This window comes from Melopsittacus undulatus, chromosome 3, assembly GCF_012275295.1.
Source record: "Melopsittacus undulatus isolate bMelUnd1 chromosome 3, bMelUnd1.mat.Z, whole genome shotgun sequence".
Lineage (NCBI taxonomy): Eukaryota > Metazoa > Chordata > Aves > Psittaciformes > Psittaculidae > Melopsittacus > Melopsittacus undulatus.
Window position 1 is genome coordinate 98,596,837 of NC_047529.1, and position 21,028 is coordinate 98,617,864.

The following is a 21,028-nucleotide window of genomic DNA, read 5'->3' on the forward strand; positions in this document are numbered from 1 at the left end:
AGGAAAAGCCTGGGAGTTACTGCATCAGGCTATGACCAACCTCCCTGTAGGGCCAGGTGAACATCCCTGGACCCTGCCCTCGCAGGGAGCAGGAGAGCCCACTGGCAAGGCAGGCTGCTGCTGGTGCTCTGAGGCCCTGCACACCTGCCTGCTCCTGGTACCTACCAGTGTCTGCCCCACTGCAGGGGGTGCAGAGTGATGGAGGGAACACTGCCATGAGTGGTGCCATGTCTGTGACCTTTATAAAACTCTCATTGCGACAGCAGTACAAGCAATAGAAAGAACATCTCTTATACACATCTGAATAAATACATCCTGCGCCCTGTGGGCACAGCAGGGCACAGGGGGGAGGCAGGGCAGCGTGAGCTACACGGGCAGCGACTGGACAAGCACAAGCGGCCAATGTGGTGCGTGACAACACAGAGACGTGTGTAGAGATTATCTTGGGCCAGGCTCTGGCACTCAGAGAACCAGGAGAGGCATCAACAGGACGTGAAATGTGTGAGAAGATGGCTGGGGCAGGCCGGCGGCAGGGAGCCATGGATGCACACTGCCCGCAGCCACAGTGCTCTTCTCGGCAGAAGCAGGCAGGGTAGCCCAGCTACATTTCTGTTTCTGCTAAGAGGCTGTCACCGAGACCTGACGTCATCAGGACCATCTGGGAGCTGGAATCTGTGGTGAGAGAGGGAGGAAACCATGAGCTGCTTGGGCTGCCAGAGAGTACTGGGCTGTATTCCAGATCCAGAGGTGAGGATGAGGAATTATAGTGCTGCAGGGTGGGAAGCAAACTGCTGAGAGGACTGTGAGATTAAGTAGTAACTAGGTCTACTCTGGCCACGCAGAACAAAATCGATGTTTGGAGAGGAGGGAAGGCAGAGACAGCAGTAAGAGCCCAGAGTGGGGAATCTGCATTTGTTATCTTGGCTGTTGAGAGGAACATCAGCTCTAAACCCTCCCCACACACACTTGCAGGTGACATTGGTTGTGCTGACCCCACCATGCCTTACCCAGCCCTGCACAGGCCTTTAAATCTGCACTCCCCTGTGTCTTTTCATCCAGAGAGTGTCCAGGTGTGACAGGGCTGGCAGGCTGCAAGCCAGCCAAACCCACCTAGGGCAGTGGTGTTGCCTTTCCAGAAGCAGGGAAAGCAGTGGGCAAGCAGCCATTTTAGGGCAGCAGAGGCCTGGAAATCCTGACCTTCTGCTCTGCATGAATGGAGGGTTTGTGCAGCCCTTCCCTTCCTGCCTCAGGAAGGTGAGGGCAGCTCTCTGGCTCTGGTGGCACAGAGCGCCAGCCAGGAACTCTTCCCCACGCCAAGTGAATCAGCTGCAAGGAGGATGGGCACGCATAGCAAGTAAGAAACTCAGCAGGGTACCAGTTTCCCATCCAGAAGCCTTTATAAACAGAAAAAAACCTGTTTTCTTCTGTAGGCAAGGGACATCTTTAGTGGCTGTGTTTCTGTGTGATCCCATCATACACATTGGAAACTGCTGTGTGGGATCAATATTTTGGGGATTAATTTCTGGAAACTGGATCCAAAACTTGGCCAGAGCTGTTAGCAGAAGGATTTTTATGGTGCTAATAAATGAGGATCAGATGTTTTGAGGCTGAGGGAGTGGGGAGTGGTTGGGTTTGTCTCCTGCTAGTGTGATAAGAGAACTGGGAGGGGAGAAAGGACAACTAAAGGTAAAAACCCCAACACAAAATGAAAACCAGCAGGATCAGGGCACAGGCATGACAATATAGAGTGTCATATATAGAAACAATACACAACAGGCTGCAGCTATCTCCATGTCTTTTTGTATGTTACAAGCAAGGGACAGACTGTGGCACCTGGCTAACCCTTCACATGTTCAGGATGTAGAGATAGGAATAGGTGATGCTGTGCGGATTGCAGCAAGGTTCAGGAAGCATGAGGAATGACATGAGTTTTGGCTAGGATATCTGGCAAAGGCCCCTGAGATCCTCGATGCTCCTGTCCTTGAGTTTTAAGACTTTGCACAAAGGCTTCATTCCTGCAGCATGAGGGAAATGCCTCTGAGGCACCATTGCCATTCATTGCAGCAGCTGCATTGTCCTTGGAGGCTGCTTTTTCAAGTGCAGCTCAGCCCAATGCTACTTAACATGAAGGTTGCACCTGGAGGCTGTCTGGATGCCAGTTCACAGGGATAAAGGACAGACCCCATTCACCTGCCCTACCACAAAAGACTGGACACCCCAACTCCTGCCTGTCAGCCCCTGCCCACAGCCCATGTCCCAGAGCTCTTACTGTTCTGGCAGATCCAGGGGTTCTTCTCCCTGGTTGTGACTTCTCGAGCCTCTGTCTCCTCCTCTTCCTCACCCTCTGAAAGCAGGTCAGAGATCTGCTGCTGTAGCTCCGGACTGATGTTGTTCTCTGCCAGGATGAGTGTCCGTAGGGCTGTGGGGTAATTCTCTACCATATCCAGCAAGGTCTAGATGGAAAGCAAGATAAACAGGCTGTCAAGCAGCACACACAGCAGCTACGCTAAGCAGAAAGAGCTTCAATGCTTTGTCTCCCTGCAAACTTCAGCCCTCCTCTTCTCACCTCAGCCTTCCCTTGGCCATGACCTCCCTGCACCAGGCTTTCCGAGAGCCTGAGAACTTCCCATCTTTCTGTGGGAACAGCTGAGCGTGGATTTCACGGCTCTACAGGCTAGTCCCCTCTTCCTGCTGGGAGCTGGGACTGTGAGAGGAGAGCCTGTGCTAACAAGCCTTGGCCTGTATCTATCCACAAAGCTTTAGCTCTGATCCTCAACCACAAATCCAACGCCTTACTTTCTCCAAACTACAAAGAGCCGTGTGTTTCTCCCTGATGACTTGGGGGAGGTCGAGGAGCCGTAGGTCAGAGCTGTGCCTTATGAGCTCCTCCTGTAGCTGTAAGGGCCAGAGGAAAGCAACGTCACCCCTGGGCACAGGAAGAGAAGAGGTGCCCATGGACTTGAGGAGGGGAGTGGAAGCAGGTGTAGGTCCTGGGGCCTCTATAAACAGCTAAGACCTATGCCCTTGAGACATCAGTGATGCTGTAGAGTAACAACAGTGTGCTCTCATACCTGGGCTGACTGGTTGGTAAGTCCTGTTCCCTCCAAGTCCAGAACTTCGAGGGTACGACTAGAGGCCACAGCAACAGCGAGCATCCCTGCTACCTGGTCACCTGTGGGATAAGCAAACCGGGGCTGTCAGCAGCGCCTGCCTTCTCTCATGTAATACTACATGGCTTCATGGGCCTTGGGCTGTCATGGAAACATCCTCCAACTATTTAGAAATCTGTTGATTTCCAAATCTCAGTTATCCTGTGGGTGGGGAGGGGGTAAGCTGTTAACTGAGAGAAGAAACAAGGTAAAGGTACACCATTTTGTAGTAATGGGAGCAGTCACCAATTATCGGGGGAAGACAAAGTTAACACAGTGAAATTGGGTTTATTCCACAAGGATACATATCTTCCCAAATATTTTTCCTACTCAAGGATGCGAGGGCCTTTAACAATCCCTCTAAGGCATCCCAGATGCAGAATAAGGATGCAAATACCTCAGTCTAGGGGGAGGTTGTAGCTGGACAGAGGACTCTGCACAATCTCCCTGGGAAGGGGACAGACTTTGGGGATGGCTGCAGCAGGACCAGGAACATTAAAGATTGATGCTCCTAAAGAGACCAGGCTCCAGCATGTTCTCCTGATATTTCCTGGCGAGTGCCAAGATTCTGTACAACTGTGACACCTTCTCTTGGAAAGAAAAAAACAACAGGCTGCTGCCAGGTAACACCCTGGGGCCCTTCCTGCCCAGGAGGAGGTACCTGGTCAGACAGACAGGGCCTGCAGGGAAGCTCCCGTTTCCAGACCAGCCTGGGTGAGGAGAGGCTGGCGCTCAGGGAGGCATGGCCTGGTCTCCTCCTCACCACCTTGCATCAGAGCTGAAGAGAGTTGGTTTCTATGGCAACGAGTGCCAGGCTTTCCTCCTCCTCCCTGCTCCGCCAGGAAGATGAAGGGGGGAGTGCAGGGACATACTGCATCTGCCAAACCAGCATCAGGCCCCAGGGCTTCAGGAACAGGGGACACATGGAGGGCCAAATATGCCGACAAAGGTAGTGGAGCAGGCAAGGCACAACTTCCTTTCTGTGCAGGAAGGGTGGCTTTCCCTACACTGAAGCACCTGTCAAGGTGAACTCACTGCTGAGGATCAGAAGGCATCTATGCAAGAAACTGCCCCATCCCACTGGTGATGCTCTACCACCACCTTTGTAGATCTTGGTCCAGCCACCCACTGGTGCAAACTGCCCAGATGCTGAGAGGCAGGAGTGCAGCATCCCCTGCTCCTCCTCCCTGGCCCCCCAGCTTACCTAAGGGGTTGTAGTCCAGGTTCAGCACGCGGAGCTGGGAGCTGTGAGCCACTGCAATGGCCAGACGCCCCCAGCCTTTGCTTGTGACACCTGGGTTGGCGCTCAGAGTTAGCTCCTTGAGGCCTGGAGAAGAGAGAGAAGCCAAACCAGAGCCTTAGGGTCACCAAGGCAGTCTCAGGGGAACTAACCAGAACAGCTTTGGGTCATGTCTCCTGTTCTCTGACAAGCTAAAGGGTTTGGTTTACTCTGACAAACATCACGACATATTTCGCTGAACAGTGAAATGTTTCACTGCTTTCAGCAACAGCTCTTCATTTGACCATGCTGTGACCGCCCCATTTCTCTGCTCCCATCCTGAGTCCTGCTTACCCTAAATAGAATGGAAACAAGTAAGGTGTGTGCAAGATGACTGACGAGAAGGAAGTGGCATGAGGTGACAGGTTGGAGAGCAGGTAACAGGGACAGTAGGCTCTGAAGCCTGCAGCTGGGGGTGGGGGCAGCCAGCAGAGATAACAGCATCAGTAGCACTATAAGCACACACCTAGAAAGTGCTGGGGAGCAGTGGAAAGCACTTTGTGAGTCAGGAGAGGGGCGGTGTTACCTCAGCACATGCCAGCTCTCAGCTTAACTAGCCCACTGGCCTCTGACCACCACAGATGATCCCCTGCAAAGATCTGAGCTTTGGCCCTAAGGTTATTACCATGCACCTACACACTCAGGGAGTGCACCCACAAGCAGGGATGATTCCCAGGCAGTGACAATAAAGGCAGGTGCTGAGGCAGTGGCACACAATATATTTATCTATGGTCACTGTCACACAAATGCAAAATAATAAATTCAAAGTCCAAGCTGTCCCCTCCTCCAGTTTCAAATGCTCCTGTCATGAACAAGAAGCAACCTGTTGGGCCCTGAACTCCAAACTGTCAGCAGGGCAGATCAACAGCTGAAAGTCCATGCCTCCCTGAGGGGATTGCTCCTCTGTTGCTTGGCTTTTCTGCTTCAGTTCCTCAGCCCAGGCAAACGATAGAGCCGGCCTCCTCCAGGGCTGAGGATCTACTGCTGTGTGCATTTGCTCTGTGTGAAAGCTCCACTGGTGGTCGTGCAGCCCACAGCCCCTGGTGCTTACCGGACTTGGCCCCGTCGGGCGGCAGGAGCCCACAGATAAGGTTGATGCCTTCATCACCCAGCATGCAGTCTCCCAGATCCAGAGCCACCAGCGAGGGGTGGATGGAGAGAGCAGGGTTGAGGAGGGCCAAGCCTGCATCTGTCAGGGGACTCCCATGGAGGCTGCGCAGGTAAAAGGGAAAATTACTGTGGAGCCTTCATCCCGGGGGCTAACTAACCTTGGTGGGGAGGGAGAGGCAGACGGAATGAGGAGGATGATAAAGGCTAATCCCACGTGAGGGAAAATCACTGGGAGCCCTCAGCCCCACGGCATTCCTCCTGGGGTGTGCAGGGGATGCCAGCGGGCCAGGGGCAGCCCCACCACCGGGCCAGCCACGCTGGAGAGGCTCAGACTGAGAGAGCCAGCACGGTGCCCAGCCGGCGGGGCAGAGGCGGCTCCGTCCCAGCCGGGTGAAGGACAAGGGGTTACAGCGTCAAGGGCATCTTTCCTCCGACAAGACTTAAATTCAGGGACCAGCCCAGATCCGAGAGCCCCCAAAAGACCCTTCCCCGCCCGGAGGGGGCCAGGGGCACCCCGCGATGTACCCACCCCGCTGCACTCACAAGAGGGACTGGACGGAGCGGTTCGTCTTCAGGGCCTCGGCCAGCTGCTTGACGCGGTTGATGTTGGAGACGATGCCCAGGTTGAGGTTGAGCTGGGCCAGGGAGCGGGACTCAGCCACCCCCCGGCACACATGCCCGAAGTCCCGCTCGGAGAGCTGGCAGCCCCGCAGTGACAGCAGCCGCACCGAGTTCTCCCGCAGGCTCTCGCAGATGTCTCGGATCTCAGCCCCCGACAGCGTCTCCCCGGAGATCTGGATAGACCCCGGCAGCATCTTCCCCCCGCTCGGGGACCCGCCAGCGGCCGACAACCGACGACCCCGTCGCGGCGGTAGGGCGCCGGGGGGGAGCCGCGCTGCGCGCTGCGGGCCGGGGCGGTCGCCAACGCCGCCGCCGCCGCTGCTGCCGCTGTCGCCGGGCAGTCCCGGCCCGCCCCACCGCGGCCCCCGGGGCGTCACCGCGCAGCCTTACCGGCGGCCGCGGGGCCGCCCCGCTCCACCCGGGCGGCGAGACCCAGGGGAGCCATCGGCGGGGGCTAATCCGCACCGGCGCCGGGCTCTGGCACCGCTGGGCCGGGCCGGGCCGCACCGCCCCGCTGCTCCAGCAGCGCCGGAGGGAGGCTGAGCGGCCCCGCGGCTCGGCTCCCCGCCCCGCTCCGCCCGCACCTGCCGGGCTGCCCCGCCTCCTGCCTGCCACCGCTACGGGCCCTCCTACCGCCCGGGGCGGGCCGGCACCGCCCACCGCCCTTCAGCTCGTCCACGCTGGGAAAGGCCCCCTCCTCGGGAAAGGGGGTGGGCGTATGAGGACCCACATCCCACACCCGCGTTCCCGCCGCCATCTTGAGCCCCGGCACCTCTCGAAGCCGGTGAGGGGGCACAGTGGTGCGTGCTGGATCCTGCCTGCTGCCTTGAGGAGACAGCGGGGCCGAGGGCGGCCGGGGCTGCATCCCTGGTGCTGAGGGGGTGCGGGAGGGGAGGGAGAGTGAGAGAAGATCCCGGAAAGGGCTCTCCCTGCTTGACCTGCTACCGCCTGGGCAAGGGGCCAAAGGCATTGGGCCGTGGCATACTCGGTCTGAGGAACAGAAGTCTTCCACCAGCTTTGGTGATGTTTAACCCCACTACACCCTAAGCTTGGACCCATGGGTTGATGTTGAAGTTGGTGTGAACCCCTATTCACACCCAGGGCTTGCAGAGGTGGTGCTTGGAGGCAGCTGGTGAAAGATAGTGCTGGGGAAGTGCCACAGGCTTCCTTATCCCTGCAGCACGCAGCCTGTTCCCTCAGCCCCACCTGACGTGTGAGGGATGTGCCTCATCCCCTGCTCCTTTACAGGTACAGATCAGAGGGATTTGTCTCCTGTACCCCCCTCATCGGGTAATCCTGTACTTGGAGAGAAATAGGAAGCAGGGCCCCAGCGTTTTCAACTCCACTGAACTGAAAAAGGAAGCCAGTGATGTGGAAATTAGGTTAAACCGCCTAAGTAGGCAGCTTCCAGCACATAACTAATCTGGCTGCTGCATACAGCAACGCTCAAGTGAATCCAGTCTGGTGGGTAACTCTGGGACAAACCCAGGCTCCTCTGCTTGGTTTGCAGGCCTGGGTGGAAAAGAGAGGATGGAAAGCAAAGGGAAAAACAGGAGAGGAGAGGAACATGAAGCAGTTCTCCATTTCAGTGGAGGGGCAGGTCACCTATGCTGATGGCTGCACATTAGGTCCTGGACAAGACAAGGAGAGCAGCAGATAAGAAGCTGGACTTGGATGTCAGCTTTAAGACTGACTGCAGCATCTAACTTACAGTGTAGGTGTCATCATGCCCTTTGAGTTTTGAGTATTGCTGTTCTCTAGAGCTATCTACATACCTGTATGGGCTTGATACTGTACCTGCGAGACACATCAAAACAGAACAGTGGCCTGGCAACACATCTGTGCTGGGATATGAGCGGAAGCTGCGAGCATCCAGTTCTGTTACAGGTCATGGCTTTCAAAAAATGAGCAACTGATCTCTAAGATCACATTAAATGGTCCAGGTGAGAATCAGATCCTATGTATTCCAGGGCTGTGAGGGGCAGAGGCTAGGTGTCAGAGTGGTGGGCAGGGGGGTGGCCGAGAAAATACCAGCTGCTGATCTGTACAGGTCGACTGGGAGACTGCACTGAGTCTCACCTTGTAATTAGCTCCAGGCACTAATTAACCCATGCTTCATTTAACAGACTATTATTAGAGAGGTGCTTGAAGGAGAGCCCCTGGGATGTGTCCCACTTCAGCTGACAGCAGAGGCCTTGAAGTATTGATGATGATGCCCAAGTGGTGGCATCTTCACTGTGTGTTGTCAGGAGCAAGAGCACATTGAGGAGACAAGGGTACTACCCTGCTTTATGCTCAAATACATTATGAAAAGTGGCAGGGGAGATAATAGTTCAAAGCTTTGGCTCTTGGCTCACTAAACCTAATTAAGGGCTATGGAGAGGGGAATTTGGCAATGGTATTTTGTGAAGAACTAGATGTTGCTTCCTTGTCATATGCAGTTATGAAACATGTATGAGGAAGGTTGTTTACCTAATGAGGGCACAAGGAATGGCTGACTCTCTTGACTGATGTCATTAAGTGCTAACACTTGAGAAAAACAGTGAATGAGGAGCAGCTACAGTGAGACTAGATGCAGGAAGGAATGCGAATGGGAGAAGATACCTAAAACACATTGAGGCTGCAACAATTAGTGCAACAAGGAGGGACTCAAAGAAGGGTTGGACTCCCAGGTACTGCAGAGGAGAGGAGATCAGGAATGCTTTAATATACACTTTATCTTCCTCTTTCTAGTCTGACACCTTTATATGATTTTTTTCATATTTAATAGAAAGAAAAGAAACACAAGTCTCAGCAACCTTCCTCAAAAGGGAGAGGTGATGGGAGGGGAATTATTTCAGATTTGCTGCAGGGGAGGAGAGGGGAAATTGTTTTGGATTTGCTGCAAGAGACACGGCAGGAAGCAAAGTCAGAGGTAGTCTGGCATGATAGGGCTGTAAGGCTTGTCCTGATAACTAGAGGACTTGAGTAAGCACTGAAGTCCTCCCACAAGGACTTTACTAAGGCTGCATGCTCAGCACCCTCCCTGGAACTGCAGCACACATGTATTTCCCTGCAAAAGTGCATTCTCTCTGTCAGCAAAAGGAGATGCTGAAGGTCTCAGCTGAGTACTGTATTTCTGGCAGCACAGAACAGTTCAGCTTCCAGCTGCTCATGCACAGAGAATTAATCAGGCCTGAAGAACTGGAGCAGAGCAAGCCCCATGGCTTCCGAGAGATTTGTCACCCTGTTCATCTGTCCCCAGCTGACAATGGCACACAGGCTGCACAAGGAAAGCAGAGAGCTCACTGCTCTCTCCCGTGCAAACACAGGGCACAGCTTCACTCCTCTTATGTAGGTAAGCAGCTAGGTGCTAGAGGGGAGCACAGCTCTTCTCCAACAGTGTCTGTAGATCAGCAGAGATTGGAGTTCAGCACAGAATGATTTTTCTTCTTGGCTGGACTTATTCTAGTGACAGTTGTCTCTTTTTGTTTTCCTTCACCCCCTGCCTGTGCTTTGAGAGTTGCACCAAGAGAAACAGACCCATTCTAGGCTGCCAGGGCAAGAAATATGAATCAGAAACCAACCTTCCATGGAATTACAAAGAGGGAAATACCAGAAACTAAAACTTCCTTTTTGTCAAATTTGAAAATAATAAAAATTCTACAAACTTAAAGTAGTTCAGTTGGTCAAAACAATGTGGAGACCATAGGCCTAGATAATTAGTTCCCCCAAATAACTTGCTCCGTGTGGTGCTCTTCAGACAAAATACATTTCCCAGGGAGGGGGAAATGAGTGAGAGAACATGTCTGTTATGTACGTGTTTGTTAGCAGATGAGCTTATTGCTCTTGGAAGGGGGAACAAATGATGAACTCAGGAATAAGCAACAGTGAAAAGTAGGTCTGTGACTACAAATGCTCAAGTGACATTTTTATTTCACTGAAGCAGATGACCAGCCTGAGGACAGTAGCTGGCCCTGTCTTCCTCTTTCATTGTACTCTGGCACTAATCCGAATGCCACTACAGCTACATCCTGACTAATAAAAGGCAGCAAGGAGTGAAGTTCTGATGTGCCATCTGCCTTGTGCACAGCTAAGTTGTAAGTACAAGAAGAAAGGGAAACACCTATTTTTTTCTTCATTCTGAGCATAAGGAAAAACTTCTAAGGGCTGGCTCCTCTCCCTCAGTCATCCAGAGCTACAGGCAGAGAAAAGGTGAAAGCCAATTATCAGCTAACAGCTTTCCACTCTTGGACCAGTACAAGTTAGAGCAGTGAGGGAAGGCTACCTCTGAGCTATTCAGCTATGAGTTACTGCAGTGCAAGTAAGCCTACACTGGGCTGCTTCACTTCCCCATCCTTACTGGAGTTTTCCTGAACCAGTATGCTGGAGATGAATGCACCAATTCCCTTCCCATTGCACACTCCCTACTTTCTTCCTTAGTTTAATGGAAACACTAGAGAAAAGCTTGCCAGAGACTCTAAAGCATTCAAGACTCCTTTCAGGAATAAGGCCTAGACATAGCTTGAAAAGCCAGACAGTACACAGCAGATTGTGTGTCTGGGGAGCAGGATGCTGCTCAGAGCAGTGAGGTGAAAGTCCCATGGCTGGGAGACATGAGAACAAGCTGTGTGAGGGTGGGCTGAACTAGCCTCTTAATAGAAATATCCACAGAAAAACATGCACAAACACACTGTCCCTGCAGTGAGAACTGCTGTCCCATGGAGCAACATTGGCAGAATGGTGGTAAGAACACAAGGTGCTGTGAAAACATGGGGACAGGTACATTTGTGACATCCATGGGAGAAGGGACAGTGAGGTGAGACAGTAGCTTGGACCAACGGAAAAGAAAGAGGGATCAATCTGGAATATGACAAGGAAGAGCATGTGGTTAGACATCATGCTGTTCTTGAAAATCTCCAGAGAAACTAAAGTTTCTGTTCCTTTGGGCTATGGAAAAGGTGTCCGAGACAGACCGTGTATCAAAGAGTGTTTAAAGTAGGGCAGCAGAAAACTGCTGAGTCCGCAACAGGACAGATAAAGGTGTAGAGAACCAACATCACTCTCCTGTTACACAAGTATGCTCAAACATAAAACATCACTCAGCACCAACATCAATTTAATTCTTCCCTCTTCAGGAAAGGAACAGGGCAGATACCCCTGGGGTTACATCAGCAAGCGGAAAGAGGGGTAAGGGACAAACTGTGCTGGGAAATCCCAGCTAAACATCAGGCAACAGAACCACTCTTTACTCAAGACAGCCCAGACCTGGCTGGGGGAAGAGCACAGTTCTTCCCAGTCTCTGAGGTGCAGTCCATTCAGCTGCCCAAAACTGCAACCCAAAGGACAGATCCCAAGAAACAAACCCAACTCTTCTTCCTGCTGTTCTGTCCTGTTCCTAAGAGGCAGCAGGTTATTATGGCCCTATGCAGCCCCAAAAGTAGTGAAGGAAGCAAGTCCAAGTCTGTGAAACTACAGGGTCAATGCAATGGCTTTGGCTGTTGTGTTCAATACAGCATTGGAAACAACTGGAATGTCTCTGGCAACTCTCTGAAAGGGTGGCATGTTGGGTCCTTCCAATGTGTCCAGGATACCTGCAGGGAACAGGAAAAAGGGGAGAGTAGCAAGAATTAGTTTAGATGCAGATGGTGTGTTTCTCCTTGTTTTTCTCTCTGGCCAGGTAGTGGTTGATGGTGGCAGGGCCCAGGACATCCGAAGCACTTGCAGGTAATGGGAGGAAACATCTAGCCCCAAAGACTGAACAGGAATGTACACCTTCATCCAGAGACCACAGGGTATGGATCAGAGCTTCTCCTTGGGGCAGGGAAACTGTGTGTTCCCAGGAGGAACATAGATCCTTTCACTCTAAGTGACAGATCCAGTTTCCTACCATTTGACTTAGTTGTAGACACTGTCAGGGATGCTGCTCTGCTGAGGAAGATAGGTAAAATCCTGTCCCTACTTCATCCCAGCACAGATCCTGCTCTTAGATTGTTTGCTTTCATCCTAAGGTACCTTTGCAGATTCACATCAAGAGCTACAGCTAGGGTACAATGTGGATTTTTTATCACTGAAATGTAAATACAGCCCATGCTTGGCAAAAAACACACATACCGATGTAAGTGTCCTCCAGTCCCTGTCAATTACCCTCTCAAGACTGATAATCAGCCATAGAGTGCCTTGCAGAAAATTGCTTGGAGTATATTTTCTCCTATTTCACCTGCTGAAAAGTTGCAGATCAGGGCTCAGAACCTTCACTGTGAGAACAGATCCAGGAAAGAACAGTATTTACATCTAAAAGGACTTGTAAAGCTATGCTACAACCCCAAATTATGCAGATTTTTCTGAAATATCATCAACAAATCTGGCTGCCTAAACACATAAGGAAGCTTGCAGAATTGTGTATTTAGGGATGTGGAAACTCTTTGGTGCTGGGGTGGAAGAACACTCTTTTTCTTTTCTTTTTAAAAGGAGATTGAGACTTTGTTAGGAGAAAACAAGAAGAGACACAGGAAGGGAACCTGAACATGTATAGCCTGTAACAGCACTGACTGGGGAAAATGTAGCTTCTGCTATCTGTGTTGTACAACACATGATAACAAAAGGTGTCACCCCCCTTTTTCCCTCCCCAGGTGGGATGGGCAGGAGAATCAAAGGAATTTAAAACCCGTAGGTTGAGATAAGAACAGTTTAATAACTGAAGTACAATACAATACTAATACCAATAATAATAAGGGAAATAACAAGGGGAGAGAATATAAAACTAACAGGGAAAAAATAAACAATGAACACAAGTGATGCACAATACAACTGGCTCACCACCCATCAACTGATACCCAGCCCGACCCGAGCAGCGATTGGTCCCTTCTGGGTTTATATACTGGGCATGACATGCTGTAGTATGAAATACCCTTTGGGCAGTTTGGATCAGGTGTCCTGTCTCTGCTCCCTCCCAGCTTCTTGCGCCCCTCCTCACTGGCAGAGCGTGAGACTGAAAAGTCCTTGATTGGAGTAAGCATTACTTAGCAAAAACTAAAAACATTGGTGTGTTATCAGCATTGTTCTCAGAATAAAGCAAAAACACAGCATGGTACCATCTACTAGGAAGAAAATTAACTCTATCCCAGCCAAAACCAGGACAGGCACATTTCCAGATCAGAGAAAAGCAACTCAACTTCAGCATGATTCAGGAAAGCACTGGACGTCTGCCTGCAAGAACAGTCAATGCTGTTACACATCACTTGTGGGGAAAGAATAAGCATCCTGCGTCACAACGAAACTCAGTGCACAGAAACTACCCCTCATTTACTTCCTGCCCTGCTTTGACAGCTTTCTCTAATAAAGCTAGTGGTAGTCATTCCTGGGTGGGAAACTGGCACAGATGCCCTCACGTCAGATCCAAACTGTCCATCCTTTCCCTCAGAGAGAGTAAAACGCAGCTCCTCTTCCCACAGAGGATATGTCTTTTTATCTCCCCTGCTTACCTTCCACCACTTTGTGATATGCAAAGTGCAGATAGAGGAGGAAAAGCATGTGCAGAGCAGCAAGGGTCCCACACAGGATGAGCCGCTGGGTGTGCCCCACGGTACGTGACACCAGCACAGCAACCTACAAAAGAGGTGGAGATCAGAGACTAGGTAGCTGCTGCCTCTCTGGCACTGCAGTCAGGAGCACGCAGGAGGGTGGCCAAGTAGTGACAGCCAGTGGAACACTGCTCGGAGCCCTTTTCGCAGTTTGCACCAACAAATTCAGAGTAATCTAATTTTGCTGTGTGCAGGTGAACCCTGCCTGGTCTCACCAGGAGTACGGGATGTTCAGATAGCACTTCCCACAGCTGTAAGGGAGTAAACCTCCTGCAGCTGCAGTGTCACCTTCGTACATCGGTGACAGGCTGCTCTTCATAGCAGCCTAACTGGCTGTGAAATGAATTTCCAGGCCCAAGGAACACAAAGCAAACGACACTTCCCTCCCTTTTTTTTGTCCCCAGAAGAGGACCCCATGCTACCTGTCCCTTACCATTCGTAGTGTAGAGAGTCCACCAACACCCAACCAGAAGATATAGAAGAGGGAGTGGAAGTGGATATTATAGGTGACAAAGAGGGTGATGCAGTGTCCAAAAAGACCGTAGCCCTGACAAAACAAAAATACCCATGACACAAGCATCAGTCCCACACCATTGATCAAGAGCATGAGCAGCCTATTCCTGCAATGCTTCACCAAAACAAAGCTTCACAAACCACTCATTCAAGGCCAAAGAGTCAACCAGCACAATAATTTTAACAGTGCCTCATACCCAGATGATTTTTCAGATTCACAAGGATGTCAGAGATTGCAACAACTTGGGGAACAGAAAGAGGAGCCTCTGATTCCAGAGAAACTGAAATCTCCTGGGTTTTGTACCACCATGCTCTCAAATCAGGAAGTGCAAAGCCGAAGACCTGCACAAAGGAACTGCCTCTTTGTGCTATCACTGTGCCCAGGATGGAGCAAGTCAGAAGAACATCCTGGAATTCCAGACTGTTCCAGTGAAGTTACCTGGGATGACCAATTTACAAAGACTTTTCCCGTTCTCTGGGAAGAGCTTGTGCTAGAATATCACACACCCTGCGGCAGCTCCATCTGTACATACCAATAGTGACAGCATCTGCACCATCGTGATTTGGGCATTGCACAGATATGCCAAGAAATAGATGAATGATGAGACGCCCAACCAGTAACCAAAGCAGGTGCCAATGGCTGTGCCCATCAGTGTGCCTTCCCTCTGTGGAGACAGAATCAGGATGAGGAGAACTCAAAGAAGTGACCTGTCAGCACCCAAATTCCACCTCAGAGAGTCCCAGAGCCTTTCTAAGTTCAGGGCAACACACTGCAAACACCCTGCTCCCCCAGCAGCAGAGCATCAAGACTTCCCCATCCTTCCTCCCATCCCCAAACCAACAGGTTCTTCCTGAAATCAATCTGCTTTCCAGCAAGATGCTAATTCAGTCATGGAAGAGGTTTCCTCTCCATTTCTAGTGTCATTGTAACAAGCCAGAGCCCAAACCACAACTTATCACTGAGACTCGATGTACAATGATGGTGTCCGAGGTCTTCATCCCATGCAAAAGGATGGCCACCAGCGTGAAAACCAACATGAGGGGTCCATAAAGCTCGCCTGCAATCTTCTATGGGAGGACACAGATCAAGGAAGGCTTGGTTAGTGCTCTGAAGTACCAGGCTCCCCACCACAAGTGATGCAAGATTTGCCTTCTTCAAAGCTTATCACCGCTGCCTGAGAAGGAGCAGCAGGGTCACGGCTGGCAGGAGCCAGGCAGAACACGTTGTGTGATGAGGACTCTGGGATATGTGAAGCTCAGAGCTCTGGAACTGTATAAGCACTAAAGGTAGCACACTGAGGTTTGGGACTACTACAGGAAAGGGCTTACCAACATTTTTTGGGAAATGAGCACCTAACAAACTCAGGTCCTTAATAACATGGACTACATCAGTTCTACAAGCTGTATGTGGATGTTCACTTGGCCTTGGAGTCTGATTCAGCAAAAGGGAACTCACCTGTGGGAAATTAATCATCTTCACTGGAATCATGGACTCCATCAGTCTGCATCACAGCAAAGCAGGGAATGACATCAGGAGCAGGGAGGACAAGAGGATGGTTAACAAAATACTTCAAAAGTAAAAGATCCCAAACACCCATTACCAGTGTTTTCTGTTGTGGGACAGAGACACCTTCTAAAGGGTCACATAAAGTAACTAAAGAAAAAAACCTGACCATCAGTGGGTTAACCTTGCTGGAGGGGACTCAGTGAAAACATTTAGGGATCCACTTGCAGATGAGAGACTGACAAACAGGAAGGAAGGAGCCTGTCTTCATGGTGCCTGACAGAACTTTGCCTTTTTGGACACAGCTATGATGCAAACCCAAGCGAAGGCACATAATGCAACTATGTATCCAAAGTCCTTTTTTCTTCCCTGAGCAGCAATGCTGAATAACAAGGCTGCCAACCCACCTCGGGACCCCCTTTAATGACACTGGGACACAGGCATCTGAGTCTTCCTGCAAGGGTGGCAACCCACCCCATGTTGTTGTCTTTGTGGGGACAGCCAGCCTCCCCCTGCCCCCCCGGTGGAGACAGCCCAGGCCGGGCCTTGCCCACCTGGCTCGCACTTGGATGGGCTCCACATCGAAGTAGGGCCGGAGGATGTCGATGTTGGCGTAGAGGCTGAAGGCCCTGGTGGCTTGCCTCTTCCCCACCTGCCACATCTGCGGACAAAAGGGAGCTGGCAGCGGGCGGATGGACGGGCAGGCAGGGTCCTCTCGGGGCAGCGCTCACCTGATCCGCCACCTGCCGGCCCAGCTGGCCCCGCAGCCCCTTCATGCCCAGGAACTCTCCATCCTCCTCCTCGGCGGCCCCTGCCTCGCCCTCCTCCTCTTCTTCCTCCTTCATGCGCTGGTGCATCTCCCCCATATCCTCAAAGCTGGAGCCCGATGTGTCGTCCATATTCTCCATGTCGATGACGGCGGAGCCGCCACCCTGCGCCGGGGCAGACAACGTCAAGGCCCGCTCGGCACCCCCGCTGTGGGGCCCCATAACACCCCCGCCACTCGCAGCCCGGCCCCACCTGCATGTTGTCCTCGAAGCCGCCCCAGTCGCCGGCGGTGCCACTCCTGCTGCTGCCGCCCGCCGCCGCCGCGGACATGGTACCGGTACCGGCCCCGCGCCGCGCTGGCCGCAGCCTCTTGCCAGCACCACAGCACCCGGATGTGACGTTAGCGGCGGAAAGGCGCCCACTCTCGCGAGGCAGCGCGTCGGGAGGGTGAGCGGTGCCGCCATCTTGTGTGTGGCGCAGGGCTGGAGGGGTGAGGAGCGGTGGAGGAACGACAAGGCGGCGGGGAGGAGGGATGCGCTGCGGCGGGGACAGCGGAAGGGACAGCGACAGGGACCCCGGGCCGGCCGGCGGAGGAAGGCCGCGCTCCCCTGGAGCCGCGAAGCCACGCATGGGCGGGCAGAGACCTGTCACGTGGCGGGGAGCACCGCCCCCTCCGCCCCGCTCCGGAGGCGGCGGCCATGGCGGCCAAGCGGCGCACCGACGAGATGCGGGACCGCGTGGTGCTGGGCGAGTTCGGCGTCCGCAACGTGAGCCGCTGGTTCGGGGCGGCGCGGGGCCCTGCGGGGTCCGATGCTCCCCTCATGGCCCCGCCTGTCTGCCTCCTGGCAGGTTCACACCACCGACTTCCCCGGCAACTACTCCGGGTACGATGACGCGTGGGACCAGCGGCGCTTCGAGCAGGTGGGTGCCCGTGGGGGTGATGGGGCGGGGGGCGCCCCGCGGTACCCGTGGTGACCCTCCGCGCCCGGCCCCTGCAGGCGTTCCGCGTGGACGTGATCCGCGAGGAGGGGGACGAGCTAGAGTTCGACATGGTGGGCATCGACGCCGCCATCGCCAACGCCTTCCGCCGCATCCTGCTCGCCGAGGTACCGCTGAGGCCCGGCCCGGGGGTGCCGGCCTGGGAGCTGGGGGGGGGGGGAACGCTTGCGTGATGGGGAGCGGAGAAGGCCCTGACTTACGTCAGCCCTTGCGGGCAGCTTCTGGGATTGGAAGGGAAGCACATGGTTGTTCTGCATGCGTGCAGGAGCCTCGAGAGTTAGAGCTTTAGCAGCATGGCAGTAGTGCTTGTTGCTTCTAAGGGCGCTGTTGGTAGTGTCTGTGCATCAATCTGCCTTCCACCTCTTGTGATCATCTGCTTAAAGAAAACCAACCTAAGGAATCATAGAATGGCCACAGAATGGTTTGGGTTGGAAGGGACCTTAAAACTCATACAGTGCCCATCCCCATGCCACAGGCAGGGCACCTTCCATTAGACAAGGTTGCTCAAAGCCCCATCCAACCTGGCCTTGAACACTGCCAGGGAAATGGCTGTAAGGGTATTGGGCAGTCTGGTTTGGCAGAAATGCCACTGAAAATAGTCTGCAGGGCAGTTATTTATGGGAGACAAGGGACACTCTGGCATGGTGCTGTGTTGGTGTGTAATTCAGTTGTCATGTTGACTTGATCTCCTGTCTTCCTGAGGTGCCAACAATGGCTGTAGAGAAAGTCTTTGTGTACAACAACACATCCATTGTGCAGGATGAAATTCTGGCTCATCGCTTGGGCCTCATCCCTATACGAGCAGACCCACGACTCTTCGAATATAGAAACCAAGGTGAGAGTCTTGGGTCAAACAGAAATATTGGAGGGTCACGTAAACTGAGCAGAAATGTGATTCCATAGGGGCTCATGCTGTTTTCCCCTTCCCAGGAGATGAGGAAGGCACAGAAATTGATACTCTGCAATTCCAGCTGAAAATAAAATGTAGCCGAAACTCTCAGGCAGCCAAGGAATCATCTGATCCTAATGAATTATATTTCAATCACAAAGGTGAGATCTTTTTCCTTTTTTGGTCATGAGACACAGGAATTGGTCTGTTTTCTCAGCCCTGTGAGCCGAGAGATCTGATACCCTCAGTTTGCTAAAGTTTTTGCCATCTCCAGTCCTGTCCAGGTCAGTGATCTGTTTTGAGACAGCACTGGCTGATGCTGTGGCTTCTCTTTGCAGTGTACAGTAAACATATGACATGGGTGCCCCTGGGGAATCAGACAGACCTCTTTCCAGATGCTGACTTCCGACCTGTTCATGATGACATCCTCATTGCACTACTGCGACCTGGCCAGGAAATAGATGTGCTTATGCACTGTGTCAAGGGTATAGGTTAGTCCTGGGTCCTGGGGCAAGTGGGAGGACGAATGTGAGTGCTTGGACACAGCTGTGTGAAGGGGAAGGGTGGAGAACTGGCTTTCCCCCATGAACTTGGGCCCTGGCATCCTTGCGCTCCCCTGAGGCCTGCCTTCATCTTTGACACTTAACTCTTCTTGCAGGTAAAGATCATGCCAAGTTTTCTCCTGTGGCCACAGCTAGTTATCGACTGCTTCCTGACATTACGCTCCTGCAGCCTATTGAGGATGAGGCAGCCGAGTTGTTGCAGAAGTGCTTTTCCCCTGGAGTCATTGAGATCCAGAATGTCAAGGGTACTTTCTTCCTGCTCTCACTGCCTTGTTCTTCACAAGCTTTAGCACAGACCGAATACATACCAGAGTCAAACCTTGTAGAGACAAAACCATGTTGTAATGTTGACTTGCTGATCAGCAACCATTTGTGCTATTCTGAACCTGGTCTTATGGATCAGTGGTTGTCACAGGCAGATGTGTTGGGTCACAGACTGGGATATCCCTGAAATGCTAAGGCACTGGGTGCCTGTCCTCAGAGCTCTGCAGCTGCTGTCTGCAGCTTCCAGTGCTGTTGTTTATAAGCCTGCATAGAGTTTTCTCTTTCGAGCAGCTGAATGTGGAAAAGATGTCTTGTGTGCTGCCCAGGGGTAAGGTACATACGAGCTTTGTGTTTGGGTTGGAACTGTTTAAGAGACAAGTTTGTCAGGTTGAAGTTTTCTTTTTGGGGACATGCTAATTTATAGTGGTGGCTTCACTGCCTTTGCTGATGGGGAGCGCATGTTTGAGGGGTAGGCACCTGCTGCGTCCAGAAGGAGCCCATCTGCTGCAGGCACCCATCTCGTTTCATCTTTTTCCCTATAGGAAAAAAGGTGGCAAGAGTAGCCAATGCACGGCTGGACACATTCAGCAGAGAAGTTTTCCGACATGAGAGTCTGAAAAACCTTGTGCGCCTGGCAAGAGTACGGAATCATTACATCTGTGAGTGCCCTGTGTTCCACAGAGCAGAGAGCCCTGCTGTGTTTTGTCCAAGCAAGCAGAGACTGCCAGCATGTATAGCTGGGGCTCCGCCTTCCCCTCACCTGCCATATCATCAGCATTCATGCATTCATATTCCACTGAGTAGCTACTGAGGTTGCAGTTTGGTATTGCTTTGGGATTTAATGTGTGTGTGCTTCCTGCCTGCAAGTGTAACCTCTTCTCCGTCTGTGACGATGGGTCTTGTTGGAAGTGTGGTGTAAGGGAAGATGAGGGACAGAAATGCTGGAGCCAGGTATAGGCTGAAGCTGCCTAGTAGCTGTGCTGACTTGTGTCTCTGTACAGTTTCAGTGGAGTCAACGGGTATCTTGCCTCCAGATGTGCTGGTGAGTGAAGCCATCAAGATCCTGATGGGAAAATGCCAACGCTTCCTGAATGAGCTGGACTCAGTACCTATGGAGTGAGCAGGCTGGGAAGCGTATCCCTGCACTGTTGTTCTGGCCTTCCACCACCTGCCTGCAGGGGCAATTCCTCTTGCAATGGCAAGAGGAGCAAGATGGGCTTGTTAAAGAGTCCTAGAACCACTTCTTTGGATTTGCTGTTAGTAATGCGCCTCAGTGAGGAGATGCACTAAAATAAAGGCTTTTCATTACCGCTGTCTCCTGTGCTGTTCGCAATTGAGTCTAACACACAGAAAAGAAAGTGGCTGCAGGTCTAAAGACGAATAGCAAGTATTTGTTTTAGGTTGTATGCAGTATGTGAAGAGGACTGACACAGCAATGTAGTAAAGGACTTCTTAGCAGGTCAGTGAGCTTTAACACATCAGTATCAGTGAAGGACTATTGCAGGTGCCTCAAACCATCTCTGGGGTTGTTAATGTGGTAGATAAAAGTCTGTATTGTCAAGAGGGCTGGGCCACCTCTCCTATGAAGAAAGAGTTGGGGAGACTCTCCAGGGAGACCTTACTGTGGCTTTTCAGTATACCAAGGGGGCATGGAGGAAGACTTCTTACCAGGACCTGTAGTGACAGGACAAGCGACAACATTTTTAAACTAGAAGAGGGTAGATTGAGGTTGTACATAAGACATTTTTTACAGGGAGGGTGGTTCCAACCTGGGTTGGAACAGGTTGCCCACAGAAGTTGTGGATGC

At 52.2% G+C, this 21,028-nt stretch overlaps 3 protein-coding genes across 3 annotated transcripts; 1 reads left to right on the forward strand and 2 right to left on the reverse strand.

Moving 5' to 3' along the window:
- Positions 1–215: 215 nt before the first annotated feature.
- Positions 216–6,472, reverse strand: LRRC73 (leucine rich repeat containing 73). The gene is made up of 6 exons (XM_005145343.3): positions 6,082–6,472; positions 5,480–5,640; positions 4,354–4,476; positions 3,072–3,172; positions 2,270–2,453; positions 216–672 (listed from the first exon to the last, which is right to left on the reverse strand). Exons 1-6 carry the CDS (start codon positions 6,351–6,353, stop codon positions 602–604), a joined length of 912 nt encoding a protein of 303 aa, XP_005145400.1. The 5' UTR covers positions 6,354–6,472; the 3' UTR covers positions 216–601.
- A 4,768-nt stretch (positions 6,473–11,240) lies between these two features.
- Positions 11,241–16,911, reverse strand: YIPF3 (Yip1 domain family member 3). Its single transcript, XM_013128099.3, has 9 exons — positions 16,759–16,911; positions 16,470–16,670; positions 16,293–16,399; positions 15,691–15,736; positions 15,210–15,302; positions 14,768–14,899; positions 14,155–14,268; positions 13,623–13,746; positions 11,241–11,732 (listed from the first exon to the last, which is right to left on the reverse strand). The coding sequence occupies exons 1-9, from the start codon at positions 16,834–16,836 to the stop codon at positions 11,611–11,613; spliced, it is 1,017 nt and encodes a 338-aa protein (XP_012983553.3). The 5' UTR covers positions 16,837–16,911; the 3' UTR covers positions 11,241–11,610.
- Positions 16,912–17,113: 202 nt separating this feature from the next.
- On the forward strand, positions 17,114–20,535 carry POLR1C (RNA polymerase I and III subunit C). Its single transcript, XM_034060341.1, has 9 exons — positions 17,114–17,273; positions 17,356–17,427; positions 17,505–17,612; positions 18,208–18,340; positions 18,436–18,555; positions 18,733–18,885; positions 19,053–19,202; positions 19,764–19,880; positions 20,223–20,535. Exons 1-9 carry the CDS (start codon positions 17,205–17,207, stop codon positions 20,339–20,341), a joined length of 1,041 nt encoding a protein of 346 aa, XP_033916232.1. The 5' UTR covers positions 17,114–17,204; the 3' UTR covers positions 20,342–20,535.
- The last annotated feature ends 493 nt before the right edge of the window (positions 20,536–21,028 follow it).